The sequence below is a fragment of the Xyrauchen texanus genome, chromosome 11 (assembly GCF_025860055.1).
Source record: "Xyrauchen texanus isolate HMW12.3.18 chromosome 11, RBS_HiC_50CHRs, whole genome shotgun sequence".
Taxonomy (NCBI): Eukaryota; Metazoa; Chordata; class Actinopteri; order Cypriniformes; family Catostomidae; genus Xyrauchen; species Xyrauchen texanus.
The window spans coordinates 966,004-992,812 of NC_068286.1; the positions used below are offsets into that span (position 1 = coordinate 966,004).

The 26,809-nt window shown below is 44.4% G+C and overlaps 1 protein-coding gene and 1 long non-coding RNA gene across 5 annotated transcripts in view; both read left to right on the top strand.

Annotated features, from left to right (window-relative positions):
- Window positions 1–4,284, top strand: part of LOC127651681 (NLR family CARD domain-containing protein 3-like) — a 32,165-nt gene extending 27,881 nt beyond the window's left edge. For all 4 annotated transcript variants that reach the window (XM_052137635.1, XM_052137637.1, XM_052137636.1 and 1 more), the window contains 2 exons: window positions 2,776–2,822; window positions 3,299–4,284. In XM_052137635.1, coding sequence (XP_051993595.1) covers window positions 2,776–2,822; window positions 3,299–3,855 — 604 coding nt within the window. In that variant the 3' untranslated portion in view covers window positions 3,856–4,284. The remainder of the gene's footprint in view (window positions 1–2,775; window positions 2,823–3,298) is intronic.
- Window positions 4,285–19,563: 15,279 nt separating this feature from the next.
- On the top strand, window positions 19,564–23,015 carry LOC127651700 (uncharacterized). Its single transcript, XR_007971603.1, has 2 exons — window positions 19,564–20,192; window positions 22,776–23,015. It is a non-coding gene; the product is annotated as an uncharacterized LOC127651700 (long non-coding RNA).
- Window positions 23,016–26,809: the final 3,794 nt, after the last annotated feature.

The following is a 26,809-nucleotide window of genomic DNA, read 5'->3' on the forward strand; positions in this document are numbered from 1 at the left end:
GCCTTATTGTATATGACAGACAAACACTTTTGGACATTGGTTCTACAATTACACACCGTAAACCAGACTTCAAATTCCTCAATGCCGACCCGCTGTTTACAAACACGCCAGCGGAGCCCTTTGTCTGGGCTGCCCAGCCACGGAAATGCAGAAGGAAAAGGGGAAAAAGAGCTGGCGTTCTCATCAGAGTAAGACGTCATGCAAATCGACCCCCGCTACCCAGTATACTACTGGCAAATGTTCAGGGAATTCACAGCGGTCATTATCACAGCTGTGTACATCCCTCCACAAGCCGACACAGACCGGGCACTCAAGAAACTGTATGGGAGTATAAGTGAGCAGGAAACCGCTCACCCTGAGGACGCATTCATTGTTAACGGGGACTTTAACAAAGCCAATTTTAAAACAATCGCACCAAAATACCACCAACACATCAGCTTCAACACACGAGGGTACCGGGTTTTGGACCATTGCTATTCTTCTTTCCGGGATGGCTACAAATCCCTCCCCCTCCCACCATTTGGCAAATCAGACCACTCTTCCATTTTGCTTCTGCCCGCTTACAGGCAGAAACTGAAACGGGAACCACCCACCCTCAGAATGATCCAGTGTTGTTCGGACCAATCAGACTCTGCGCTACAAGTCCGTGTGTTTTGATCATGTGGACTGGGAGATGTTCCTGTCTGCCTCTGATGACAACATCGAGGCTTACGCTGATAGCGTAACGTGTTTCATCAGGAAGTGCATAGAGGACGTTGTGCCAACCAAAACAATACGGATCTACCCCAACCAGAAACCATGGGTTAACGGCGATGTTCGCACGGCACTTAATGCGCGGACCTCCGCTTTTTATTCCGGGAAGGCGGAGGAGCATAAACAAGCCAGTTATGCTACGCTTATAGAAGTGGTGGTGGCGTAGTGGGCTAAAGCACATAAAGCAATAAAACACCTTGAGCAAGGCACTTAACTGCAGGTTGCTCCGGGGGGATTGTCCCTGTAATAAGTGCACTGTAAGTCTTTGGATAAAAGCGTCTCCCAAATGCATAAAATGTAAATGTAAAAACATTTTATGCTCTCCGTAACTATCAGTGCAGCCATATGCCAGTACAGGCACAAAATTGAAGGACAGTTCAACACCACCGACTCTAGAAGTATGTGGCAGGGAATTTACATCATCACAAAGGGAATAAAAACTCCACTGCCTCTCTCCCGGATGAGCTTAATACATTTTATGCTCGTTTCGAGGACAATAACACTGCCCTCGTGGAGAGAGCACTCACGGCTGACGCTACAGATGATGGTTCATTCTCCGTCTCTGTTGCGGATGTAATCCGATCCTTCGGGTGAACATCCGTAAAGCCGCGGGTCCAGACGGCATTCCGGGCCATGTCAGAGCATGCGCGAACCAACTGGCTGGTGTTTTTATGGAGATTTTGAACCTGTCCCTCTCCCTGTCTGTAGTCCCCACATACTTCAAAATGTCAACCATTGTGCCTGCCGAAGCAAGCTAAAATCACTTGCTTAAATGTCTGGCGCCCTGGTGCCCTGACCCCCATAATCAGCAAATGCTTTGAGCGGCTAATCAGAGATCACATCTGCTCTGTGCTGCCCACGTCTTGGACCCATTGCAGTTTGCCTACCTCAACAACCGCTCCACTGATGATGCCATTGCATCTACACTACACACTGCTCTCTCCCACCTGGAAAAAAGGAACACATATGTGAAAATGCTGTTTATAGACTACAGCTCAGCATTCAACACCATAGTGCCCTCCAAGCTTGATTTGAAACTCCGGGCTCTGGGCTTAAACAGCTCGCTGTGCAGCTGGATCCTGGACTTCCTGTCAGGCAGACATCAGGTGGTTAAAATGGGCAGCAACATCTCCTCATCACTGACCCTCAACACTGGAGCCCCGCAGGGCTGTGTTCTCTGCCCACTCCTGTATTCACTGTACACACATGACTGTGTGGCAACACATAGCTCCAATGCCGTCATTAATTTTGCTGACGATACGACAGTGGTAGGTCTGATCACTGACAATGATGAAAGAGCCTACAGATAGGAGGTGCACACTCTGACACGCTGGTGTCAGGAGCACAACCATTGCCCTGCCGTTGTTTAAACTGAACTCAGAAAAGTTTTTTTTTTGGAGAATCGATTCAGAATCATTTGAGAAGGACTTGTGATGCATCACTGAATCTATTTTTATCCTCACCCCTAGTTTCATTGTGTTATGTGTATTTTGTTGATTCATGTCTTTTATTTTTAAATTCTAGTTCCTGTTTCATGTCATGTGGTTCCCTTGTCATGTGATGTCATGTTTCCCTCCATGTTCATGTGTCTTGTTTTCATTGGTTTATCTTGTTATCAGTTCTGTCTGTTCATTGGTTCCCTCATGTTTGTTTTGTCCCTTGTCCATGTATTTAAGCCCTCATGTTTACCATTGTCCTTTGTCAGGTATTGTGTTTGGTAACGTGTTTATGTCAAGCCATGTGTATTTAACGTCAAGTTCATGTTCATGTTCATGTTCATGTTCATGTTCATGTTCATGTTCATGTTCATGTTCATGTTCATGTTCATGTTCATGTTCATGTTTGTAGTTAAGGTTTTTGGTTTTCACATTTATTAATACATTTGCACTTGGGATCTTCACATCATTGTCATCGTCTCTTCATCATTGCCAGTGCCAGCAACATCATTACACATTGAACATTATTTATCAGATACTGTTGAACATTATTTGTTTATATGTATGTTTTTGTGTCTCTATTTAGACTGGACCATGGAGAACATCGCAGGATCACACCAGGACTGCAAAAATGTAGGTCCTCATGCACACAAATTCACTTATGCATATTTTTGTTGTCTTGATGCCAACATACTGTTATTATACACATTTTGTTTAGGGTTTCTATTTTTCTTTTTAACACTAACTCCTAGAGCTTTAAGGCTAAATCCTGTGTGCAGACTTTCACACAGCGGACAATCGAAATAAAATAAAAAATCCCATAGATTTACATTGATGGAAAGTTCAAACGGTCCAACAGAATTGTTCCGTCAAATTCTAACTATTAAAAATTCAAATGTAAATGACACATCAAAAGGCCTTTAGTCTGCTTTATGTCCGCTTTGCATCTAGCTAGCTAGTCTGTATTACTGCGGTGTATGTATAACCAACCATCTACCTTCAAACTTTTTAACTAGTTTTAACTTAGACAAGACTTCAAAATGTCTCCTCAAACTATACTTATCTAGTTAATGTTGTTATAGATGCCTAATCTTTATTCTTGTGTTCAGATGCGTGTGATCTCACACTGGATACAAACACAGCACACACTCGACTCTGTCTATGTGATGGGAACAAAAAAACAACATGTGTGAAAGAGGAGCAGCCATATCCTGATCATCCTGAGAGGTTTGAGGGCAACGAGCAGGTTCTGTGTAGTGAGAGTCTGTCTGAACGATGTTACTGGGAGGTTGAATTGAGGGGATGGGGTCATGTAGCAGTGACATATAAAGGAATCACCAAAAATGGAGGGAGTGACTGTCGGTTTGGACTCAATGAAAAGTCCTGGAATCTTTACTGTTGTGATACGATTTACTCTGCCTGGCACAATAATAAGAGTACAAACATTCCTTCCCCTTCATCTCCCTCTAACAGAGTCGGAGTGTATCTGGACTGGGCAGCTGGCACCCTGTCCTTCTATAGAGTATCAGATACTCACACACTCACACACTTACACACATTCAACACTACATTTACTGAGCCTCTGTATGCTGGATTTGGGCTTTATCATGATTCCTCAGTGTCTCTCTGTCAGATTAAACAACCTCAGGTGAGGGACAGTTTGTAAAATGGGTAATATAAATGCACACTGACAGTTAACAGTTCACTCACTAGACTACTGATTACTGAAATAATTAAACACATAATTAAATGACATTCTTAAAAATGTGTAGTGGTTTCTACTCAATTCACAGATGACATAGTGATCACATGTCACTTAAGGTGTGGTTATGAGTGTATCAGATGACCTCTCCTCCTTTGCAATACGGGGCACCAGTTAAGACTACTATCTTAACTATATAAGAACACTCACAAACAAGCTGTTTGATAATTTAGAATTAATGTAAACTAGAGGGAGATGGTCAGCTGATTTATCTGAAGGATTTGTGAGAGTCTGGACAACTATCAAAAGGAAAGGACTGAATTAAACAATAAAACAAAATACATGATTTGAACACAGAATGTATAAATGCAATGCTGTTGAACTGAATGTAGCAATGGGAGAGAATTGTATGGGAATGCTGCTTATGGAAACCACCTAATGGCTCTGGCAAAATGGTGATAAATAATGCTTATTTATCATTAAACAAATAATATACCTATTATCTGAAACAAGCTAACCCCAGGTAACTGTTATCTAAGCAGTTAGAAAAACAGATGCTGCAGGTATAAACTAATGCCAAGATCTCTAGAAAGAGGTTTGGCAAGTTTATATTTATGTTCCACACAGTCGGGTGATTAGTCCGGCAGTAGAGATGTCTTCCACAGGCTATGCGGATAGCGTGCAGTGGGAAGGGCGCAGAGTTGCAATCCAGTAGTCGTTGCCACACTGGGCTGGAGGATGCTGAACTTCGGTTGCATCAAGAGGGTCCTTGAAGAGTGGACCGCGCAGCTGGGTCAGTTGAGTCTTCACAGGGTCTTTTGCTGGCTGGCTGCGTCACTGAGGAGCCACGTGGGACAGGCAATGTCTGCCGATGCAGGCTACTATCTTGTAGCCTCTTTCCTCATTAGGTCAGAAACTCAGGACGTGATGTGTCTGCTAGTGTCTCCTTCCCCGTCAAGTTGGAAACACAGGACAAGGGTATGGCCCACTCCTGTATTCACTGTACACACATGACTGTGTGGCAACATATAGCTCCAATGCCATCATTAAGTTTGCTGACAATGGTGGTAGGTCTGATCACTGACAATGATGAAACAGCCTACAGAGAGGAGGTGCACACTCTGACATGCTGGTGTCTGGAGCACAACATCTCCCTCAACGTCAGTAAGACCAAGGAGCTTGTATTGGACTTCAGGAGGAAAGACGGAGAACACAGCCCCATCACCATTAATGGAGCACCGGTGGAGAGAGTCAGCAGCTTCAAGTTCCTCGGTGTCTACATCACTGAGGAACTCACATGGTCCGTCCACTCTGAGGCTGTTGTGAAGAAGGCTCACCAGCACCTCTTCTTCCTCAGACGGCTGAGGAACTTTTGAATGAACCACCACATCCTCATACGGTTCTACACCAGTACTCTAGATAGCATCCTGACTGGCTGCATCAGCGCCTGGTACAGCAATAGCACCGCCCACAACCGCAAAGCCCTGCAAAGGGTGGTGCGAACTGCCAGACACATCATTGGCAGTGAGCTTCCCTCCCTCCAGGACATATATACCTGGCGGTGTGTGAAAAAAGCTCAGAGTATCATCGGAGACCCCAGCCACCCGAGCCATGAGCTGCTCTCACTGCTGGAAAATGGAACATCTCAGCTGCAACTGGAAGGGCTGTTCGCAGTTAAAAAGGGCATTTGCTTGATCATGTCATGTGAGTTTAACTTGCTCAAGCCAGATATCAGCATTATTCCTGCCTCTAATTTGAAGAAACATTCTGCTTATTAGATTTTGTGTGTCTATAATGTAGCCTGTAATTTAACTATCTATTACTGAGATTATAGGGTTGATGTGAGAGATTAATGCAAAGTTATCAATAGGGCTGGGCAATAGAATTATCTAGATGTATATTGGAAAAAAGAGAGATGTCCTCGATCAAACAATCATGATAGCAATAGCACCCCTGGTTGGTTGATCTAGATGAAATATAAAAGATTGACTTCTTATTTCTTGATGTCTGTCACTGCATGTTGTTTGATTGATAGGCCAATGTTTAAGCGCTAATGTGGTTAAAAGGTCAAATACACTTTATAATTCCTCCAGTGCCCGTCTTAATGAGGATTTAATGTAAACGCAGTAATTTATGTCAAAATTGAATTTAAACAGTGGGACAAAATTTGCATAAAAATTTCAGACTTCAAGTGTGCATGTAACCGAATTGAGCACTGTCAAGTAGGCTATGTCATATAATGGCTATAAATCATACAACAATAACAAGGAAATCACTCACTAATTTTGGCCGAATAACTTGAGTAGCTTTAAAATGATAAATGTAATAGAATAAAACAGTGACATTTTTAATAATAATACTTTTGTTTGACCAAATCATCTGCTAGCTCTGCACCTGTAATCACTGGGTACAATCATTTCAGGCAAGACAGGACAAATGGCAGGGGTGGTGGGCTACTTATTTATGTGAAAGATCGGAAAAGCAAGCAAATTCATCTAGAATGCTCAAATAAAATGTAATGTATTGTTGTAGCTATTCTCTTGTCTTTGCAAATGTCTTTCATTGTTGTGGGAGTTTATAGACCCCCCCATCTGATATTTAATTTTATGACCATTTTAGAAATTTGCTTGAAGAAGTTGACACAAGTAAAGAGTGGATTGCTCTTGGCAATTTTAACCTTAATTGGTCTGATAGAAAGACAAGAAGTGCACTGAAATAAATAATTGAATTATATTATTTAAATCAATTAGTTGAGGGTCCAACATGGATTACTGCTACTTCACAAACTTTAATAGACCTAATTTTTAATAATATATCAGACAGAATTATAAAAACTTTTAACCTTTTGACAGGTACTTTGTCAGGTCTATCAGATCACAATATGACACTAAAATTAGGTTCATTTATCATACTAATAAGCAGAAATACCAAACAAAAAAGACATGAGTGTGTTTGAAGAAGATCTCAGACAAACTGACTGGGCACCACTCATATCTATTGATAATCTAGAAATTGCACATCAAGCTCTTATAGATAAAATAAACAGTATAAAGTGTAAATATGTAAAACAAGTTGGAAACAGTCATAGAAAGAACAATCTACCTTGGATGAATGACGAGATATGGAATCTTATGGAAATGCAAGATTTTGCTTTAAAATCAACTTTAAAATCTGGATTACGACTGGACAAAATAAGGTAGTTAAGGCATTATGGCAAGCCAAGGCACGTTTTTTTATTAATATTTTAAATTATGCTAAAGGTAATAGTAAAATATTATGGCAAACCATTAATCAATTGACTAAGAATGATTGCACATTAGGTAATAGATGCCTAGAATTAAATTTTCAAGGAAGAATAACTGATAAGTTAGATGAAATTGCAGACATATTTAATAACTATTTTGTTGACTCAGTTCAAAGTTTGTCTGATAACTTCGGAATGAGAATTAAACCCCAACCCAGCACATCTTGTATTTCACTTAACAACAGTTACTGAGAATACAATTTATTACATCATAAGGTCCTTTAAAAACTCTAATGCCAAAGACATTGATGGCTTAGATTGTAGTTTCTTAAAAAATAATAAAGATACATTTTTAACTCCTATCAACCATCTTGTGAATCACTCAATTAAACAATGTGTATTTCCAAATTGCAAGGGCGGTGAACCAACCGATGTTTTCAACTATAGGCCTATTTCAATCCTATCAGTAGTTTCTAAGATAGTAGAAAAGACAGTAACAGAGCAACTTAATAATTATCTTAATATTCAAACTAATTCAATGTTTCCCATGCAATTCCAGGAGTAGTGGTGGTGTAGTTGGCTAAAGCACTAAACAGTTGTAAGAAAACCCTGGAGTTTACTTAGTAAGGATTGGTTTTCTTTGGTCCCTCTATCAATAGTTTGTCTCAGTCTGCATTCGTTGAGTTTGCACCTCCGAACCTCATGAGGGAAGAGAAACAAATGACAACTACAAAGAGTGTATCAGTTCCTCCATAGGTGCACAAATCCTTTTCTACCAATCACAAATTAAGAAACTCATACGCTCAAATTTTTGCTACAGTTGCTGCAGTTAATATGGTGTAAAACACATTCACACACACGCATCAAAAAATTTGAAGTCACGGACAGATTTTGCTGTAAATTATCAGTTTCTGAATTCATCCAATGAGAGTTGCACACTTGTAGAATATTTTCTCACAAATACATTTTTTTTTCTTTGATATTTTTCTTGCACAAACACAAGTACAAAACTACAACTGCTTGAATCTGCTGCTACAAGTCTCAAACACAGTTTTTCGCGCGCTCTCTTCTGCACCACGTGTCTGTGTAAAATATGGAGCAAAAGTGATTTGTGCATCTGTAGAGGCAGCGGCGGCCACTGTTCAGAGATCAGAGAATTTTGGCCAATCAGAAGAGCTCGTTTGTGCGCCTATTTCTTTTTTTTAATAAGTTGTATTAATGCTTGAACAACAATAACATAAGAACATTGCCAAGGGAATACATACTAATACACAAACACAAAATAAAATGATACATAATTTCTACATAATTGACACACATCCACACACATCTTACAACAAATTGAGAATAGTTACAATTTAATAAAAAAAATTGTTTTTAAGTTATATAAAATTTATAATCAAATCATAAGTTGCTAAACAACATGACAAGCACACGGAGAGTGTATTAATACAAAAACATAAAGACATTAATACACCAGGAAAGCTTCTAAATTCATGGATTTTCTTTAAATATTTCTTCATAATATTTAAGGAATCTTTATATATAATGAAGAGATTTAAGCAGTGAGGTTAATTCAATTTCAACGTGATGAAATATGATGGAATAGCGTTTGCATATTTTTGCTTATGAATGAAGTATTTGCCAAATAAAAACAAATTAGCAATATACTCCAGGGGTCTAATTTTATTATCATTATAATAAAACATTATGTGTTTTAAACTGAAAGAGTGTGTAACATTGGCAGGATCAAAAATGTGAGAATCTAGGTCAGACCAAAATAGTTTGACGGTATATTTTATAACAAATTTTGAAATGTAATAATCTACTAATATCATAATGTTAATATTTTAAATAGAAATACAGTCTTTAACATGAAAATGTTTAAGTGAAAGCGTGCAGAGTCACTTTGTTCTGAATGTTCTGTGGGGTGTTGCCTGACGTTTAATGGAGGCGTGTGGGTGCACACATGATATCTGCAGACTCATGGGGATTGTGGGGCAGAGATAGAGCTCTATCTGACGACTGAAGACACTTGACTCCACACTTCAGCCCATTTCCTCTGTGATATGAGCAAGAGTTTAAGAGAACACCCAAATATGAACATTCATTTACTCATTTACTTCATTCTGAAATCTGAAATTGAAAGAGAAACAAACACTTATCGTTCTTTTACTGGTCAGCTTAAGAACTGGCTAATTGATAATCAGATATGTGCACATTAGATTACTGACTGCCTACTGAGAATTGTGGCATGCAAGCAGATTGTCTTGTGTAAGACTTTGAAATCTCTCTGTATGTTTTAGCCTATGTTTGTGTGCTGATGTTGCTTGTTACTTATTGTTGTGTGTTGTATCTGTCTTATCACTATTTTTCTATGTTGTTATTATTTGTGGACTGTAAAAGTCATTTTATGTTTTTTATATCTTGATTTTAGGTTGCCTTCGTAATAACTGGCCAGGGACAACAGATGAAAATTAGCCTGTTGAGCTAACTCTGGCTCATTTACAGTTATTTTACTGTTAATTAATGAGCACTGTCCCTGTAAAATAAACAAATACAATAAAATAAATCACAAATTCTTTCTTTTATATTGACAGTCATAGCAATAAATATTAAATACTACTATAAACTGGAATACTGTAATTATGTATATTATAATAATAAATCTTATTTGTCAGAAATGAGGGTTGTAATGCACTATTCTCTGTAAAGCTGCTTTGAAATTTGTTTGTTTTGATTTTAATACTTTTGCGAATTAATTTATATAGTGCTTTTCACAAATAATACATCAATTAATATTAATAACAATTATAATGTTTAAATTTGAATTTAAAATATTTTATCTTTGGGTTTATACATCTATAATTACAACTTTATAAATCAATTTCCAGTTAATTTTTTAACAAATTATTTTGGCTTCAGTACAATATAAAATGAAATTATTTAATTTTGCAAACAAAATAAATCTACATAATATCATATTTATATATTTTTATCACACAGGGGGTCCCTCACAAGGGGATCATCAAATTTGGGGGTCCTTGACACAAAAAAGTTGGAAATCTCCTAATTTAGAACGCACATGAAGTTATTAAACACCGATCAGCCACAACATTTAAAGCACCTGCCTAATATTGTGTAGGTTCCCCTCATGACGCCAAAACAGCACCAACCCGCATCAGAACAGCATTCAGAGATGATATTCTTCAGCACAATTGTACAGATTGGTTATACTGTAGACTTTATCAGCTTTCATCAACAAGTGTTTCATACACAGATCTGTCGCTCACTGGATGATTTGTGTTTTTTATTCTGAGTAAATTAAATTCTAGAGACTGTTGTGTTTGAAAATCCCAGAAATACTCAAACCAGCCTGTCTGACACCAACAATCATCCATCCACACTGCCATTTTCAAACCTTTAACGGCACACCGCTTAACTCCGCACAACACCGCACCGCTTAACTCCGCACAACGCCTCACCGCTTAACACCGCACAACGGCGCACCGCTTAACTCCGCACAACACCTCACCGCTTAACACCGCACAACGACTCACCGCTTAACACCGCACAACGCCGCACCGCTTAACACCGCACAACGCCGTACCGCTTAACTCCGCACAAGCCTCACCGCTTAACTCCGCACAACGGCGCACCGCTTAACACCGCACAACACCGCACAATGCCGCACCGCTTAACTCAGCACAACGCCTCACCGCTTAACACCGCACAACGCCTCACCGCTTAACTCCGCACAACGCCTCACCGCTTAACTCCGCACAACGCCTCACCGCTTAACTCCGCACAACGGCGCACCGCTTAACACTGCACAACGCCTCACCGCTTAACACCGCACAACGCCTCACCGCTTAACACCGCACAATGGCGCACCGCTTAACACCGCACAACGGCGCACTGCTTAACACTGCACAACGCCTCACCGCTTAACACCGCACAACGGCGCACCACTTAACTCCGCACAACACCTTACCGCTTAACACCGCACAATGACTCACCGCTTAACACCGCACAACGCCGCACCGCTTAACTCCGACAACGCTCACCGCTAACTCCGCTGACAGCGCCACCGCTTAACTCCGCATAACGCCGCATCAGCTAACACCGCTACAACGCCGCGCAGCTTAACTCCGCACAAGCCTCACCGCTAACACCGCTGACTGGCGCGCACGCTTAACACCGCATAGCGCCTCACCGCTTAACTCCGCTGCGCCTCACCGCTAACACCGCACAACGCCTCACCGCTAACTCCGCATAGCGCCTCACCGCTTAACTCCGCTGGCGCCTCAGCGCTAACACCGCCTGGCGCCTCATCGGCTAACTCCGCATAGCGCCTCACCGGCTTAACTCCGCACAACACCTCACCGCTTAACACCGCATAATGGCGCACCGCAACTCCGCTGCAACGCCTCACCGCTTAACACCGCATGACGACTCACCGCTAACACCGCTAGCGCCGCTGCCGCTTAACTCCGCTAGCGCCGCACAGCAACACCGCACAACGCCGCACCGCTTAACTCCGCACAAGCCTCACCGCTTAACTCCGCACAACGGCGCACCGCTTAACACCGCACAACACCGCACAATGCCGCACCGCTTAACTCCGCACAACGCCTCACCGCTTAACACCGCACAACGCCTCACTGCTTAACTCCGCACAATGCCTCATCGCTTAACACCGCACAACACCGCACAACGCCTCACCGCTTAACTCCACACAACGCCTCACCGCTTAACACCGCACAACGCCACACCGCTTAACTCCGCACAACGCCTCACCGCTTAACTCCGCACAAGCCTCACCGCTTAACACCGCACAACGGCGCACCGCTTAACACCGCACAACGCCTCACCGCTTAACTCCGCACAACGGCGCGCAATGCCGCACCGCTTAACTCCGCACAACGCCTCACCGCTTCACACCGCACAACGCGTCACTGCTTAACTCCGCACAACGCCTCACCGCTTAACTCCGCACAACGCCTCACCGCTTAACACCGCACAACACCGCACAATGCCTCACTGCTTAACTCTGCACAACGCCTCACCGCTTAACACCGCACAATGCCGCACCGCTTAACTCCGCACAACGCCTCACCGCTTAACTCCGCACAACGCCTCACCGCTTAACACCGCACAACACCGCACAACGCCGCACTGCTTAACTCTGCAGTTGGTTACGTATGTAACCTCCGTTCCCCGAGGGAGGGAACGGAGGTTCCCTCCCTCGGGGAGAAGCGACACTAGGGGTCTCTCTTGAGCGCCGATATTCACCTCTGATCTTATTGAAAAGGGCCAATGGGAGTTGGCAGTCAGTATTTGCATACCCCGCCCCCGGACATACGTGTATTTAAGTGGGGCAAATACGGGAGTTCATTCAGGATTTTTGGGTCTCTTTTCTCTCTATGTTTCTCGCATAGAGCAATCACGGCCGGGGCCCTTACACGCATATAGGGAAGGGGGTCTTACCCAGACCCTGCGGAGACCACACCTGCCCTTTTTCTTGGGGAGGAAAAGTGGTAGACACATCACACGGCCGTCTCAGGGCTCGTGTGGAAAGTATGGTGCGGTGGTAGATCCAGCCTCGAAAGGGGGGAGTTGCTACAGCACGGCGACCGGGGCAGCTGTAACTGCCTAAGGGAGACACGGGGTCCGCTCAGTAAGGGACAGAACCGTGGAATTACACACAGGGGAGTCCGAGCAGGAGGCCTTCTTTACCTGTGGAGCACCTATACCAGTACAGGGTAGCCATCAGGGTACCCGCGAGTGGCTTGGGTCGGCGAGTTCCTCCGCTGAACCACGGACCCGGAGGGCTAGGGAGGAATCGACCAGGGGCCCGACTCTGAGTGGGGCGACCCTGGGAAGAAGGCGACTACTTAACCTTGATGTCAGGAAAAGGGCACTGGGCTAGCTGATCCACCCGCCAGTCGGTTCACGTGTTACCGAAGTTCTACGGGCTCGACCTGAGAAAACACGAGATGCAACCGACTCAACGCTGAGGTTGTAAACCTCGCAAGGTGTTGGGTGTTGCCCAACCCGCTGCTCTACAGATGTCTGCTAGGGAGGTGCCCTTGGCCAGTGCCCACGAGGACGCAACACCCCTTGTTGAGTGAGCTCGACCCGTAAGGGTAGGGGCACGCCTGGGTGTGATAAGCCAGTGTGATGGCATCGACAACCCAGTGGGCGAGCCTCTGTTTGGAGACGGCATTCCTTTCTGCCGCCCCCAAAGCAGACAAAGAGCTGCTCAGAGCATCTGGTGCTCTGTGGCGGTCCAGGTAAATGCGCAGGGCACGCACTGGACACAGCAACGAAAGGGCTGGGTCTGCCTCCTCCCGGACAGTGCTTGCAGGTTCACTACCTGATCTCGAATGGTGTGGTAGGAACCTTGGGCACATAGCCCGGTCAGCGTCTTAGGATCACAGACGATCTGCCGGACCAAACTCCAGGCAAGTGTCGCTGACAGAGAACGCTTGCAGGTCCCCCGACCCTCTTGATGGAGGCGAAGCCGATCAGCAGGGCCGCTCTTAAGAGAGAGGGCCCTGAGTCCAACTGATTCGAGCGGCTCGAAGGGAGGTCTCTGGAGTCCTGCCAAGACTACCGAGAGATCCCAGGAGGGAACTAGGCCTGGCCGGGAGGGATTCAACCTCCGGCGCCTCTCAGGAACCTGAGGATCAGGTCATGCTTACCCAAAGACTTGCCGCCTACAGGATCGTGGTGGGTGGCGATGGCGCAACATACACCTTGAGGGTGGACGGGACAGCCTCCTGTCCAGCCTCTCCTGTAGGAACAGAAGCACTGACCTAATCGCAAGCATCTCTGCGTGGTCTTCGGCTCGGAAGAACACCAATCTGCGAACAAGCGCCACTTTAGGGCGTAAAGGTGCCTGGTAGAGGGGCTCTGGCTTGGTTGATTGTATTCACAACGGTCGCGGTAAGCCGGCTAGCTCTTCCGCGTCCCGGCCCAGGGACCAGACGTGGAGGTTCCAGAGGTCTGGGCGCGGGTGCCAGAGCGTGCCCTGGCCCCTGAGAGAGGAGGTCCTTTCTCAGAGGAATTCGCCAGGGAGGAGCTGTCGCGAGGAGCCTGAGTTCCGAGAACCAAGTCCGAAAGTGGGCCAGTAGGGGGCCACCAACGTGACTTGCTCCTCGCCCTCCCTGACCTTGCACAGCACCGTGCAAGAAGGCTCACTGGGGAAATGTGTACTTGCGCAGCCCCGGGGGCCAGCTGTGTGCCAGCTGCCTGTCCCGAGGGGAGCCTCTGTTAGGGCGCACCAGAGCGGGCAGTGGGAGGTTTCCGGGCGGCTAACAGGTCTACCTGGGCCTTGCCAAACCGCTCCCAAATCAGCTGGACCGACTGGGGTGAAGCCTCCACTCTCGCCGGGCAGGCGTTGTCGTGATAGCGATCCGCTACGACGCTGAGCTTGCCGGGATGTGAGTGGCACGCAGCTGACTTGAGTCGCTGCTGGCTCCATAGGAGGAGACGGCGGGCGAAGTTGTGACATGTGGCGGAGCGCGACGCCTTTGGCGATTTATGTACGCCACCACCGCGGTGCTGTCCGATCTCACAAGGACATGTTTGTCCCAAACTAACGGGAGGAACTTCCTGAGAGCAAGAAGGACGGTCAGCAACTCCAGGCAATTGATGTGCCAACGCAGCGGGCCTCTTTCCAACGCCCGCTGCTGCGTCCGCTGCACACGCACCCCACCCGACCGGAGGCGCCGGTTGTGACCAGAACGCGCCGGGACACCTGCTGCAGGGGCACTCCTGCCCGTAAAAGCAGAGGTCTGTCCAGGGTCGGAGTGTTTTGAGGCAGGCGGGGTGATCCTACCCGACGCGCGCCGTGGTGCCATGCTTGTCTCGGACTCGAAGTCTGGAGCCAGTGCTGGAGTGGTGGAGGTCTCATATGCATTAACCCCAGTGGCGCAACCGCCACGGAGGACGCCATATGCCCCAGGAGCCTCTGGAAAAGTTTTAGGGGGACCACTGTGCCTGGCTTGAAGGAAGCGAGGCAGTCCAGCACCGACTGAGCACGCCGCTCGTGAGACGCGGCTGTCATTGAGACTGAGTCTAACTCCAACCCGAGAAAAGAGATGCTCTGAACCGGAGTGAGCTTGCTCTTTTCCCAGTTGACCTGAAGCCCCAGCCGCTGAGGTGCCGGAGCACCTGGTCTCTGTGTGTGCATAGTAACTCTCGAGAGTGTGCTAGGATGAGCCAGTCGTCGAGGTAGTTGAGAATGCGGATGCCGGCTACTCAGTAGCGGGCAAGGGCGCTTCTGCGACTTTCGTGGAAGACGCGGGGACAGAGACAGGCCGAAGGGGAGGACTTTGTACTGAAATGCCTGGCCGCTGAACGCGAACCGTAAGAAGGGTCGGTGTCGTGGCAGAATTGAGACGTGGAAGTACGCGCCCTTCAGGTCTACCGCTGAACCAATCTAGATGCTGAACGCCAGCCAGAATATTTCTCTGCGTGAGCATTTTGAACGGGAGTTTTAACAGGGCCCGATTGAAAACTCGCGAAGTCCAGGATTGGTCGTAAGTCGCCTTTCTTGGGTACAATGAAGTAAGGGCTGTAGAAACCCTTCCTCATTTCGGTTGGAGGGACGGGCTCTACCGCGCTCTTGGCTAAGAGGGTCGCGATTTCGCGGCGCAGGGAACTGGCGTGCGCTCCGAAGGCGGGAGCCGGGCAAACTGAATTGCGTGAATCGAAGTCGAATGGTCCGGTGCAGCCAGCGTGATGCGTTGGGAAGCTAAAGCCACGCTTCCCAGCTCTGCGCTTAGGGGCACCAAAGGACGCAGTATTTTGGATGTACCCGGCGGGCCTCGCAGCAGGGCGGAACAGGTAATGCAGCGCCGGGCGGCTTCGCGGCGCCTGAGGCTGAGGTGCTGAGAATAGACTCAAAGCACTTACCTTGCTCGCGCGCCCGGCAGGGGCGGGTTCGTGACTGAGGAGGAGGTCTGATGTTGGCGCCCTCTGGACTCGCCTGAACCGGCCGGCCGGGGACAGTCGTGGGCAGGCGGAAGGCGGATCGCCGTCCGTGTACCGGACTGTTGTGATCTGAAAGCATTTGGCGGGCCAGGTGACCCAGAGGCAAAGGAAATAGCTCTTTATTGAGAATGTGGGTACCACAGCCCCGCCAGGGGTGTGGCAAATGAAAAACAAAGGATTCTCCTCCCGCCCTCCACCGGGACGGAGCGGTCTTACCACCTCCGAGCTAACGCCTTCGGCTCTGGGTTGGCTGTCTCAGGAACGCTTGGGAGCCTTCCGGTCCTGGAAGGGGTCCGTGAGACAGGGGCGGCGCCGCCTGCGGAGTGCTCGACGCTGGGGCTGAGAGCTGGGCCTGGGTTGAGGCGGAGCAGGAGCTGGTTTCTCGCGAGGGGACGCCTCGGCGGGCAGGCGGGCAGGGCCCGTGAGCGGCAGGTCTGGCGGCGGGCATGATGTGCTAAATGGCCTCCGCCTGCTTCTTCACCGCTGGAGAACTGTTGGGCGAAGTCCTCGACGGTGTCACCGAAAAGGCCAATCTGGGAGACAGGTGCGCCCAGGAAGCGGTTCTTGTCAGCCTCACGATCTCGACCAGGTTGAGCCAAAGATGGCGCTCCTGGACCACTAGGGTGGCCATCGCCTTTCCGAAAGTGCCTGCGCTGTGGCCTTCGCCGCCTCAGGGCGTAGGTCGGTCGCTGAGCGCAATTCCTGCAGCACATCAGGATCAGGTCCACCCCGCGCATGTTTCTGAGAGCTTTGGCCTGGTGGACTTGCAGGAGGGCCATCGCGATGCAGGGCGGAGGCAGCGCGTCCAGCCAGAGTGTAGGCCTTCGCTGAGCGAGGATGTTGTCCTACAGGGCTTGGATGGGAGTATGGGGCGACCCCACCAGGAGGTAGGGCTACCGGGCATAGATGGTGCACAACTGCCCTATCGACCTGGGTAATCGCTGCCGCACCTGTGGCGCCTCCGCCATCGAGAGTGGAGCGGTGGCACCTAGACGAGCGGAGAGCGGGCTCTCCACGTAGACGCCAGCTCATCATGCACCTCCGGAAGAAAGGAACCGGGGATGCGAGGCCGTGAACGGCGCCGCCCCCAGGAACCAATCATCCAACCGAGAAGGCTGTGGGGAGGATGGAGGGTTCCAATCCAACCCCACGCCAAGGCGCCCGGCAAGCATGTCGGACATCTGAACGCCGGCCTCAGCCTGGGCCTGCTGGCCCGGCGGCAGTCCAGGGGAGTCCTCGGCATCAGACACCGCGACTCTCCGATACAGCGGCGAGCTCATCTGCTTCGGACTCGGAGGATAGACAGCCAGGCCGTGAGGCGAAGCTGCTATCGCCGCGAGCGTGGACGGAGACCAGCGAAGCGTGTCGGGAACGGAGGTTCGCGGGGTTACCCGGCGAAACTGCACCCGCTGCCGCTTCAAATCGCCTCTCAGCGCCAACCGCACCGGCCCTCAATCCCGCGGGAAGGAGGAGCAATGCGGGTTCAGCTGGGGTGGCTTGCTTTCTGTTGAAAGCAAGTCACGATCGCTAACGTGGTCATGGTCATGCTCTCGCAGTGAGAACATGAACCATCCACAAACGCCGTCGGTGTGATCGCGCCCAAACACACGAGACAGCGCCTGTGGCCGCCTGAAGCGGAGAGCACTCTACCGCGATCCAGGAACGACACAGGGGCGGAAGGGCATCTTGAAAAAGACGCGTGTTTGCTCTTTTAGAGGAAATTACTCTTTAGTAAAAACTATTTTAATACACAGTGTGTGTGTGTATGTGTCTGCGCTGTCGTCGGCTCAGGGCAACAATGCACGCGTGCAATGAGAAGGAGAAAGCCGCTGTTGTGCCGTCAAGATCCAACAGCATGCAGATCGTCAGAGGAAAACAGGAACGTTTGAGTGGTGTGTAACTCGCAGCAGACTGCAGACAGACCATCGGCTCCGAAGAAATTTTCTGAATGAACTCCCGTATTTGCCCCGCTTAAATACCTGTATGTCCGGGGCCGGGGTATGCAAATACTGACTGCCAACTCCCATTGGCCCTTTTCAATAAGATCAGAGGTGAATATCGGCGCTCAAGAGAGACCCCTAGTGTCGCTTCTCCGACACAACGTGGAGAGAGCGACAGAAGGGGAACGAGAGGTCCCGTTGTAGCCAGATAATTAGGCGCCTGAACCAGTAGGAAAAAAACTTCCATGAGCATCTTCCCGAGCTGGCAGTGGCAAATACCAATAAAGGTATGTTTATTCTTTCTTTTCTGAAATCACTCACCGTTATACATTTGTTTATAGTTTAAATATGTGCGCTGGTCAGGTAAGGTTTGCTATCCAGTTGTCCCATATTCAGCCTGTCATTTTTCTAGAAGGTAAAGCAGAAGAGAATATAAGGAATAAACCGTTTAATATGGGACGACTTTATTTATTTATTTATACTTCAGCTTTAAGCCCATTTACATACTTCTTTAAATTAAATTTGTTATATAAAAAAAAATTAATAAATAATACTTCATACCACTGTGTATTTGTGTGCATCATTATCATATTAAATCATATCGACACATATTTGCATTTATTATTTATTTATTTAATATTATATAGCCTATTATTTAACACTTATACGTAAATTATATCCTACGGTAAACATGAACAGCATTGTAGCCTTTTATTTGTGCATATTGGATAAAAAAAAAGCATCAGGTGCTTCATCCTATGGAGCAGCACTGTTTTAAATCGGACCAACCACCAGATGGTAGGGATGGGTAGATAAAGCCTCATGAAGCTCTGTTTGTTCTGTAAGATTGTCCCGTGGAAAGATTTTAATCAGCCACATGAAGTTTTTTTATCCATTATGCAAATGAAAGCACAATAACGCTGGGTGTTTGGGCAATATGCCAAAGTGAATCACGCACGTGACGGAAAGGATTTCATTGATCACGTGATTCTCTATAGAAATACCAACTCAGATACGGAGCTTCAATGGAAATTGTGCTGTGGACTCGAAACACGCTTTGAACTTCAAAGCTTCAGTGTTATATTTAACATGACAAGAGTGAAGACGCCGGTTACACGTGAGGTGTTTATTTACGGTAAGACCGATGTAACGATTATGTGCATTTTCATGACGGTTAGTTCATTGCACGCTATCTTTTCAGTGTGCATCCTCCTTTGAGAAAGTCGTTTGAGAATAGATGTTGGCAGTGTAGTATTTTCTTTCTGTGTGGAGTTTAAAAAATACTCGTGTTACCAAAACGGAAAGTGAAAAATAAGAAGAGGCGCTATTATATGTAATAATATACTATACTAGCATTAATGAGTATTTAAACGACAGTACATTTTGTGGTCGTTCTTTTTTATATAACAATTAAGTTAAAAATAAGCTGCCATTTGGGTTTCTGAATTTCAGGTGATTTTTAAGCTGAATGTTCATATTCCGAAAGTAATCCATGTGTAGGGTCTCTTGCCGTCCTCCGGACGTTCTGGTGACCTTTTTTGTTAGCTGGGACTTCACTTAAAGTCCTTTGAACATCATTTTATTTGACTTTATGGCTATATTTATTTTATTTTGAACAATTGTAAAGGTTGTGTGTGTGTGTGTGTGTGTGTGTGTGTGTGTGTGTGTGTGTGTGTCAGCTGTGGGGTTTTCCCGATGGCAATTCTTCCTAAAACAACCAAATAAACTCATTCAGTAGAATTATAATTTGATGTCTAAAATGTTGTCTTGCAATACAAGCCCTAACAATCTTTTTAAAGGCGAGGGAGACCTAATATTTTAATTTGTACTTTTGTTAATGAAGCACGACTTTTGCTACTCGATTACACACTTGCGCTTTTCATCCTGATCAAACTGGTTAAACTGGTTGCACGACTGACAGACTAGTTGTGCCAGCTACTTGTTTAAGGTTGAAACAATTGTGTCACCAGTGTGTGTAGTGTACAAGCAAACGCTAAAACATACAGCTCGATCTCTTTACAGACCATGTAGTCTTACACTAAAAATAACTTCAGTGTTATATGTAACATCACAAGAGGGAAGACGCCGATTACACGGTGAGGTGTTAATTGACGGTAAGAACAATGTGAAATTGGCCTCTATTCATGTTTTACTGTGATATCAAGTAATAAATATATCGTGACATATGTTGATCTGTTGTTGATATTATTGCCCGCAGCGTAAAGCGAGAGAAACGTTTCGTTAATTACACGCTACATTTGGAACTCCATTACGCGTTTGATCATCCGGATCAATTAGACACGTTTGTGACGCAAAGCTATAATAACGACAAACAGGTACTAATTCTAATATATAGTGTAAAAAGTAGATCTCAGTGCAGTCTCCACTAAATGTTCACTGATATAAAATGTTGTTTGTGCTGTCTGCCTTTGAATGCAAGAACTGTTGTTTGATTAGTATTCCATATTAACCAGTTTATAGACTATAATATGTGTACAGTGTTTTGCCATCCATACTATAATGCACTCACCTGATTCGCTGTTTTTGCACGATCTGGGGCATGTTTTAGGTTCACAGCAATTATTTCATCCACACTATGGGATATTTGGTGTAGGTATGGCTTTCTACAGGCACCTTGATTCAATACAGAGATCCCAGTCATTAAAACTACTGATGTAGAAAGTTCTATTCTAAAAGCATCAAACATTAATCATGTTTTTAAAACAGACCATTAACTGCCATGCATATTTATGTACTGAGAACTGTACGTTCTTATTTACAACCTATTTACATTTCAAATCAATTGAGATCATGGAGATTGACAGACACATTATTAGTCATTAATGGCATGTTTTTAAACTTGCGTGTGATGACATTGATTAGGAGGTGCTGAAATGTAAGTTTTCCCTTTCTCCCTTTATAACTGTACTAGGGTTACACATCAATGTTTGGCCACTACAATTTACTATAAACATTTAATATAACCCCATGAGAATGGGTTTTTGTTGACAGCAAAGCAGACAAGAGCATTTCACTACAGGCTGTTCTGATCTAATCTACAATCAAACTTCCGTGTCCACTATTAGACTAGTGGCTGAGTGGAGCAGTGGTTAGAGCCTTGAAATAGCAAACAGAAAGTCCTTTGTTCAATCCTGCCCTGAGACCAGATGTGAGTTGGTGTTATTTTGGTGTGCGTGTCATATGTACTGTGTTTTTTCGGTTGAGTTTAATGTTGTGCAGTGGTTGCCGTAATGGCTGCTTGCAGCTATATGTACATACGTTGCTCATATGTTATCAACAAAACCCCACATTAATCAATTTTGCCTTTATGAATATTTCAAAGAAGTCTGAGGACATTACTGCTCCCAGTAATTCTACCCTCAAGTGCACATGGGAAGCTCCAACTTCTGACTTGATTTGTTATTATGCCATGTTAGGCATTCATGTTGGGAAAAAATACTGAATAAACCAAACTAAAGCAAATACACAGAGGCCCTCATTCATTAAACTTTTAATATGATTAAATTAGGATTAATTTACACGTACAATGGATGTTCCAGAAAACTTCCTTCGGATTTGCAAATGTTTCATGAACATCAGATCTTAATCCATACCCATAAAAACTCTAAGACACCAGACTCACTTATGAATGAGAATAGGAAACGTTTAACATCTGTGCGGAACAGTAACAGAACTTACTCATCTTCTGCTTTTGCTGTTATCTGATAGCTAATATATTTTGCTGAAAGGTTCTTTTGTTAAACAGACCACAAGGTCAATAAAGTACTTTGACATTAAACTTTAGTGTAAAGAATGTTCAGTTCAGGCTGGAAAGAGGATTTTCATCACCATTAACCTTTATCTGATTCAGCCGAGGTGAAACTTCTCAGGTAAGTCATGATGGTAACAGTGATATTTTTATTGCAACTGGAAAAATCTTCAGCAAAATGAATAGAAAGGTTGAAGAGTTGAGTTGAAGGTCTTTGACTGAAACGCTGTAATCTAATATGCTGTAGCTATTAGACAGTTCTGTGCAAAAATCTTTTGTTACATAAGATGTTTCACAAAAGCTTTTGTTTTAAGATGGTTATTTATATCTTCAGCTTTAATGTGTCAATAGGAAATATACCATTTAGACTTCCAAACATTACTTTTGCAAATAGAAAATATTAGAATAGAAGAACAGGGAGCCTGCAACAGATGTCATGACCCCCACAAAACTCCTCACTGAACACTGTCAGTCTGAGATTACATAAAGAGACAGAATTGAGACAGCAGATATAGAAGAACTGTGACGAATTCTCCAAGAAGCTTGAACATCCGATCTGCCGACAACCAAGAAAAACTCTGTCCAGGTGAACCTCGGATAATTTGTGCTGTTTTAAAGGCAAAGGTGGTCACAACAAATATTGATTTAGCTTTTTTGTTTACTGGACTTTTTATAACATTAAGTGATAAATGTAAATGTATTTATGTCATTATTTTTGAAGACATTCTCACTATGCAACATTTTTCACAAGTGCCTAAAACATTTGCACAGATATATTAAACCTGTGTGTTTATAGCCAGTTTAATCCACATTTGCTGTTATTGTATTAATGCTGCTCTGAATTGATGAATGGTAAAAACCCTCCAAATTCAATCAGTCTCTCTGTCTGCATGTCTATCTTTTTTAACTTGATTTTTTCCACATTAAGGTTTGAGAAAAGAAGAAATTAATTGGGCACTGCCTCTAAAATGAGTCTCAGTGAGGGGAGAGAGAAGGAAGGCACTGCCTCCAAGACAAGTTTATGCAAGCACAAAGAGACTGGTGCTGATCAATACCAGATGCAAAGAGCAGCATCTCCAGAACCTAGCTGTGTATCTTTGAAGAGTGATGAATCCATGAGATATTTGAAACCTGCATTCACTGATGGACCAGAGACCCCTGAACCAAGGTAACATACTAGCCATTAGTGAATTTTGCAATGCGTTAATTCAAAGTGACTTGCAGTGCATTAATCTTACACAAACACTAGTCAGTGCTTAGAACAAGAGATTGAATGACAGCAAGCCAGTATAAAACATTGTTTTCTTTTTTAAACCTTTACATGCACTTAAGGAAATGGTTTATTCCAGGGATTTTGCAGAACGCAGCATTCTGAAACACCATGTAAACATTTAGAGAAAATGGTTTAACACACCTGGGTTTTTCCTGGAGAACATGGTTTATCTGTACACGTAACTGCATAAGTGACATTCTCACAGGGTTTTAAATGGTATGCATGTGTGTGAAACAGACTGGCTAATACATCATATGATGGAGCCCAGCAAGTCAACAGAGCAGAAAGAGCTCAACATGTCAGTACAGAGTACAGAGGGAAAAATCACATATACTATAAACTGTACCCATCTATACACATACATTTAAAACACAGGCGACACATGGTACATTGGGGAATATCAGAGTTTTATTAAAGAGGGAATCTTCAGTATTGCAGCACATGCAATGTAAAAGCTAAGGAAACAAACTCTGCAACAAATCTGGTATATATATATATATATATGTATATATATATATATATATATATATATATATATATATATGTAAATAAAGCATGGTGAATAAAATTGTGAATTCTTCTTCGGATGCGATGTTTGTTATTTACATGATAGTTGCAGGGAAATTACGTTGCTGTGGTGAAGCATAACTTTCTGACAGAGTATACAGATATACATGTACACATATGCATAGTATATGTTAGTGTTTTCATGGCACTAAAATTTCAGTAGTAGGTACCGTTACCAGTGAAATTTCATGGTTCTTGATACCAATTTCGATACCAAAGCAACAATATGCTAATATGATAATGTGCTATTGAACACAACAGTTTAGTTCGTTTTCATTATTAAATAATTATATTTTAATAATTATTTTCCAGAACATTCCAGATTTAATCGTTAAAATGGTGTCTATGCAATAAATTCATAAAAAAAGTGAAAATAGAACTTTTATACATGGCATTGCATTTTTTTTTTGCCAAACTTTTATTCAACAGCCATCTTGCTTGTGATATTTTTATTAATTCTCATTATTATTACAGTGAATATTACATTTTACTAAACAGTTGTAATATATTTTTGTATTCAAGTTCTTCAATTCCAAGCATTTAGATTTTATTTTGAATCATGCTTTTATGACATGTTACGCCGGAAGCATCACTTTTCTGGACCAGTTCCCGAAACGGCCCAGAATTGAAGAATTTTAAGTCCCGTCCCGTCTTTGCTTGACATCATGGGAAAATCAAATGGAATCAGACAAGACCTCAGAAAAACAATTGTGGACCTCCACAAATCTGGTTCATCCTTGAGAGTTTATCCTTGGAAGTTTAGTTTAAACAGTGCTAGAAATTACACAAGTTTACATCCACCTTAGCCAAATACATTTAAACTTGGTTTTTCACAATTCCTGACATTAACTGTAGAAAACATTCCCTGTCTTAGGTCAGATATCTTGACATATAAGAGTTCATAGCACTATAAAAACATACTGTAAACATACTGTAAACCGAAAACGTCTTCGTTAGTCCAAAAAAAGGCTTTATTGAAACAAAGGTGCCAAAATGGTTTGTTCTCTACTTCCTCCTCACTAATACGTCATAATGAGGTATTACATCAGCACAGACCAGCCTCTGCATATACAGATCAATGCCTACTTTATCGGCGACATCGCTTAGGGCTGCCCACCAGTCTTGCAGTGAGAGTAGAGCAGTGAGATTATTTTTGGAGCAACAGGAGGTGTCACGATGGCAACGAAGATGTCAAGATGTCTTCCCTCATAGTCTTCCATGGCTCTGCCCCCCAGAGCCTCCTGACCATGTCCTACGGCCGCCTCCCAGGCCGCCTGACCCTGCCCTACGGCTGCCTCCCAGGCCTTCTGACCCTCTCTCGTCCCTGCAGCCACCTTCCAGGTCACCTGACCCAGTCCCTGTCCTACGGCCACCTCCCAGGCCTCCTGACCCGGTCCCCACCTTTAGGCCCTTTGTCTCCTGGCCATCCCCCAGATCTGCTCGGTTCCCCATGGTCTCTTGGCTGTCTGCCTGATCGGCTCTGGTCCCCTTGGTCTCCTGGCCATCCCCCTGATCTGCTCTGGTCTCCTGGTCGTCCGCCTGATTTGCTCTAGTCTCCTTGCCGTCCCCCTGATCTGCTCTGGTCTCCTTGGTCACCTGGCCGTCCACCTGATCTGCTCCCTGACATTGCTATATTCTCTACTCTCCTTACCCCTTGTGCCCCCTTGGACTGCCTGTTTTCCCCTCCACTACATGGACAATTTGCTTTTTTTTGTGGAGCATCTGGAATCTGGCTCCTTTAAGGGGGCTCTGTCATATATTCCCTGTCTTTGGAAACAAGAATAAAAGTAATACCTATTACACAAATAGACAAGTAAATTACAGTGATTACTTACCACGTTGTCATAGACTGCAGTATCCGTGGTGTTAGTGTAAGGGGTTATTTGGGGATCAGCCTCTGGCTCAAACATGTATGGATGAATTCCTCCGGTTGTCAGTTTTTTAACTATCCAAAGTTTTCAAAACAACTCCACATGTGCGTAATGGGGGGCATTTACACTTATCCACACGGAAAGATGCTACCCAATCACAGCAGTGGACGTTTACACTGAAGTCATCAAGAACACATGCCCCCAAAAATTTTGCATTTGAATCAGAGGCACAAAAACTGGATAGAAAATTACCAATTATTCCTAAATTTTAGTCAAGTCAATTTTATTTGTATAGCGCCTTTCACAACACACATCATTTCAAAGCAGCTTTACAGAAGATCAGCATTAACAGACATTAAAACTGTAATGTCTATAAAGTTGATGAATCATTATTGTGTAATTAGATAAAATACGATTCTTAATCATGTTTAAAAATAATGAAATACTAATTGTATTAATAACCCCAGAGAGCAAGCTGTGGGTGACTGTGTCAAGGAACACAAAACTCCATAAGATGTAGATTAATGGAGAAAAATAACCTTGGGAGAAACCAGACTTACTGTGGGAGCCAGTTCCCCTCTGGCTAACATTATGAATGTAATGTAAATATTACTTATGTATAGTTAAAATCGTGGTTTAAAATTATTAAACTAAGTAAGTGTTAAGGGTCAGTGTTTAAACATAGATTGTGTATGAACTGTAAGATTAATGACCAATGTCTTTGAAGTCCATCCTTGATTAATTGCTGAAGTTCACATATATGCAATTGTCCTTGTTAATTGGCTGATGAAGGCTTTTATTACTTTTAATGAAAGTCAGTTCATGACACCTTTAAGAATGTGAAATGTCAGAATAATAGTTGAGAGAATTATTTATTTCATCACATTCCCAGTGGGTCAGAAGTTTACAAACACTTTGTTAGTATTTGATAGCATTTCCTTTAAATTGTTTAACTTGGGTTTTGGGTAGTTTTCCAGAACTGGAGTAACTGAGTCAGGTTTGTAGGCCTCTTTGCTCGCACACACTTTTTCAGGATTGAGATTGAGGTCAGGGCTTTGTGATGGCCACTCCAATACCTTGACTCTGTTGTCCTTTAGCCATTTTGCCACAACTTTGGAAGTATGCTTGGGGTCATTGTCCATTTGGAAGATCCATTTGCGACCAAGCTTTAACTTTCTGGCTGAAGCAAAGCACCCCCACAACATGATGCTGCCACCCCCATGCTTCACGGTTGGGATGGTGCTCTTTGGC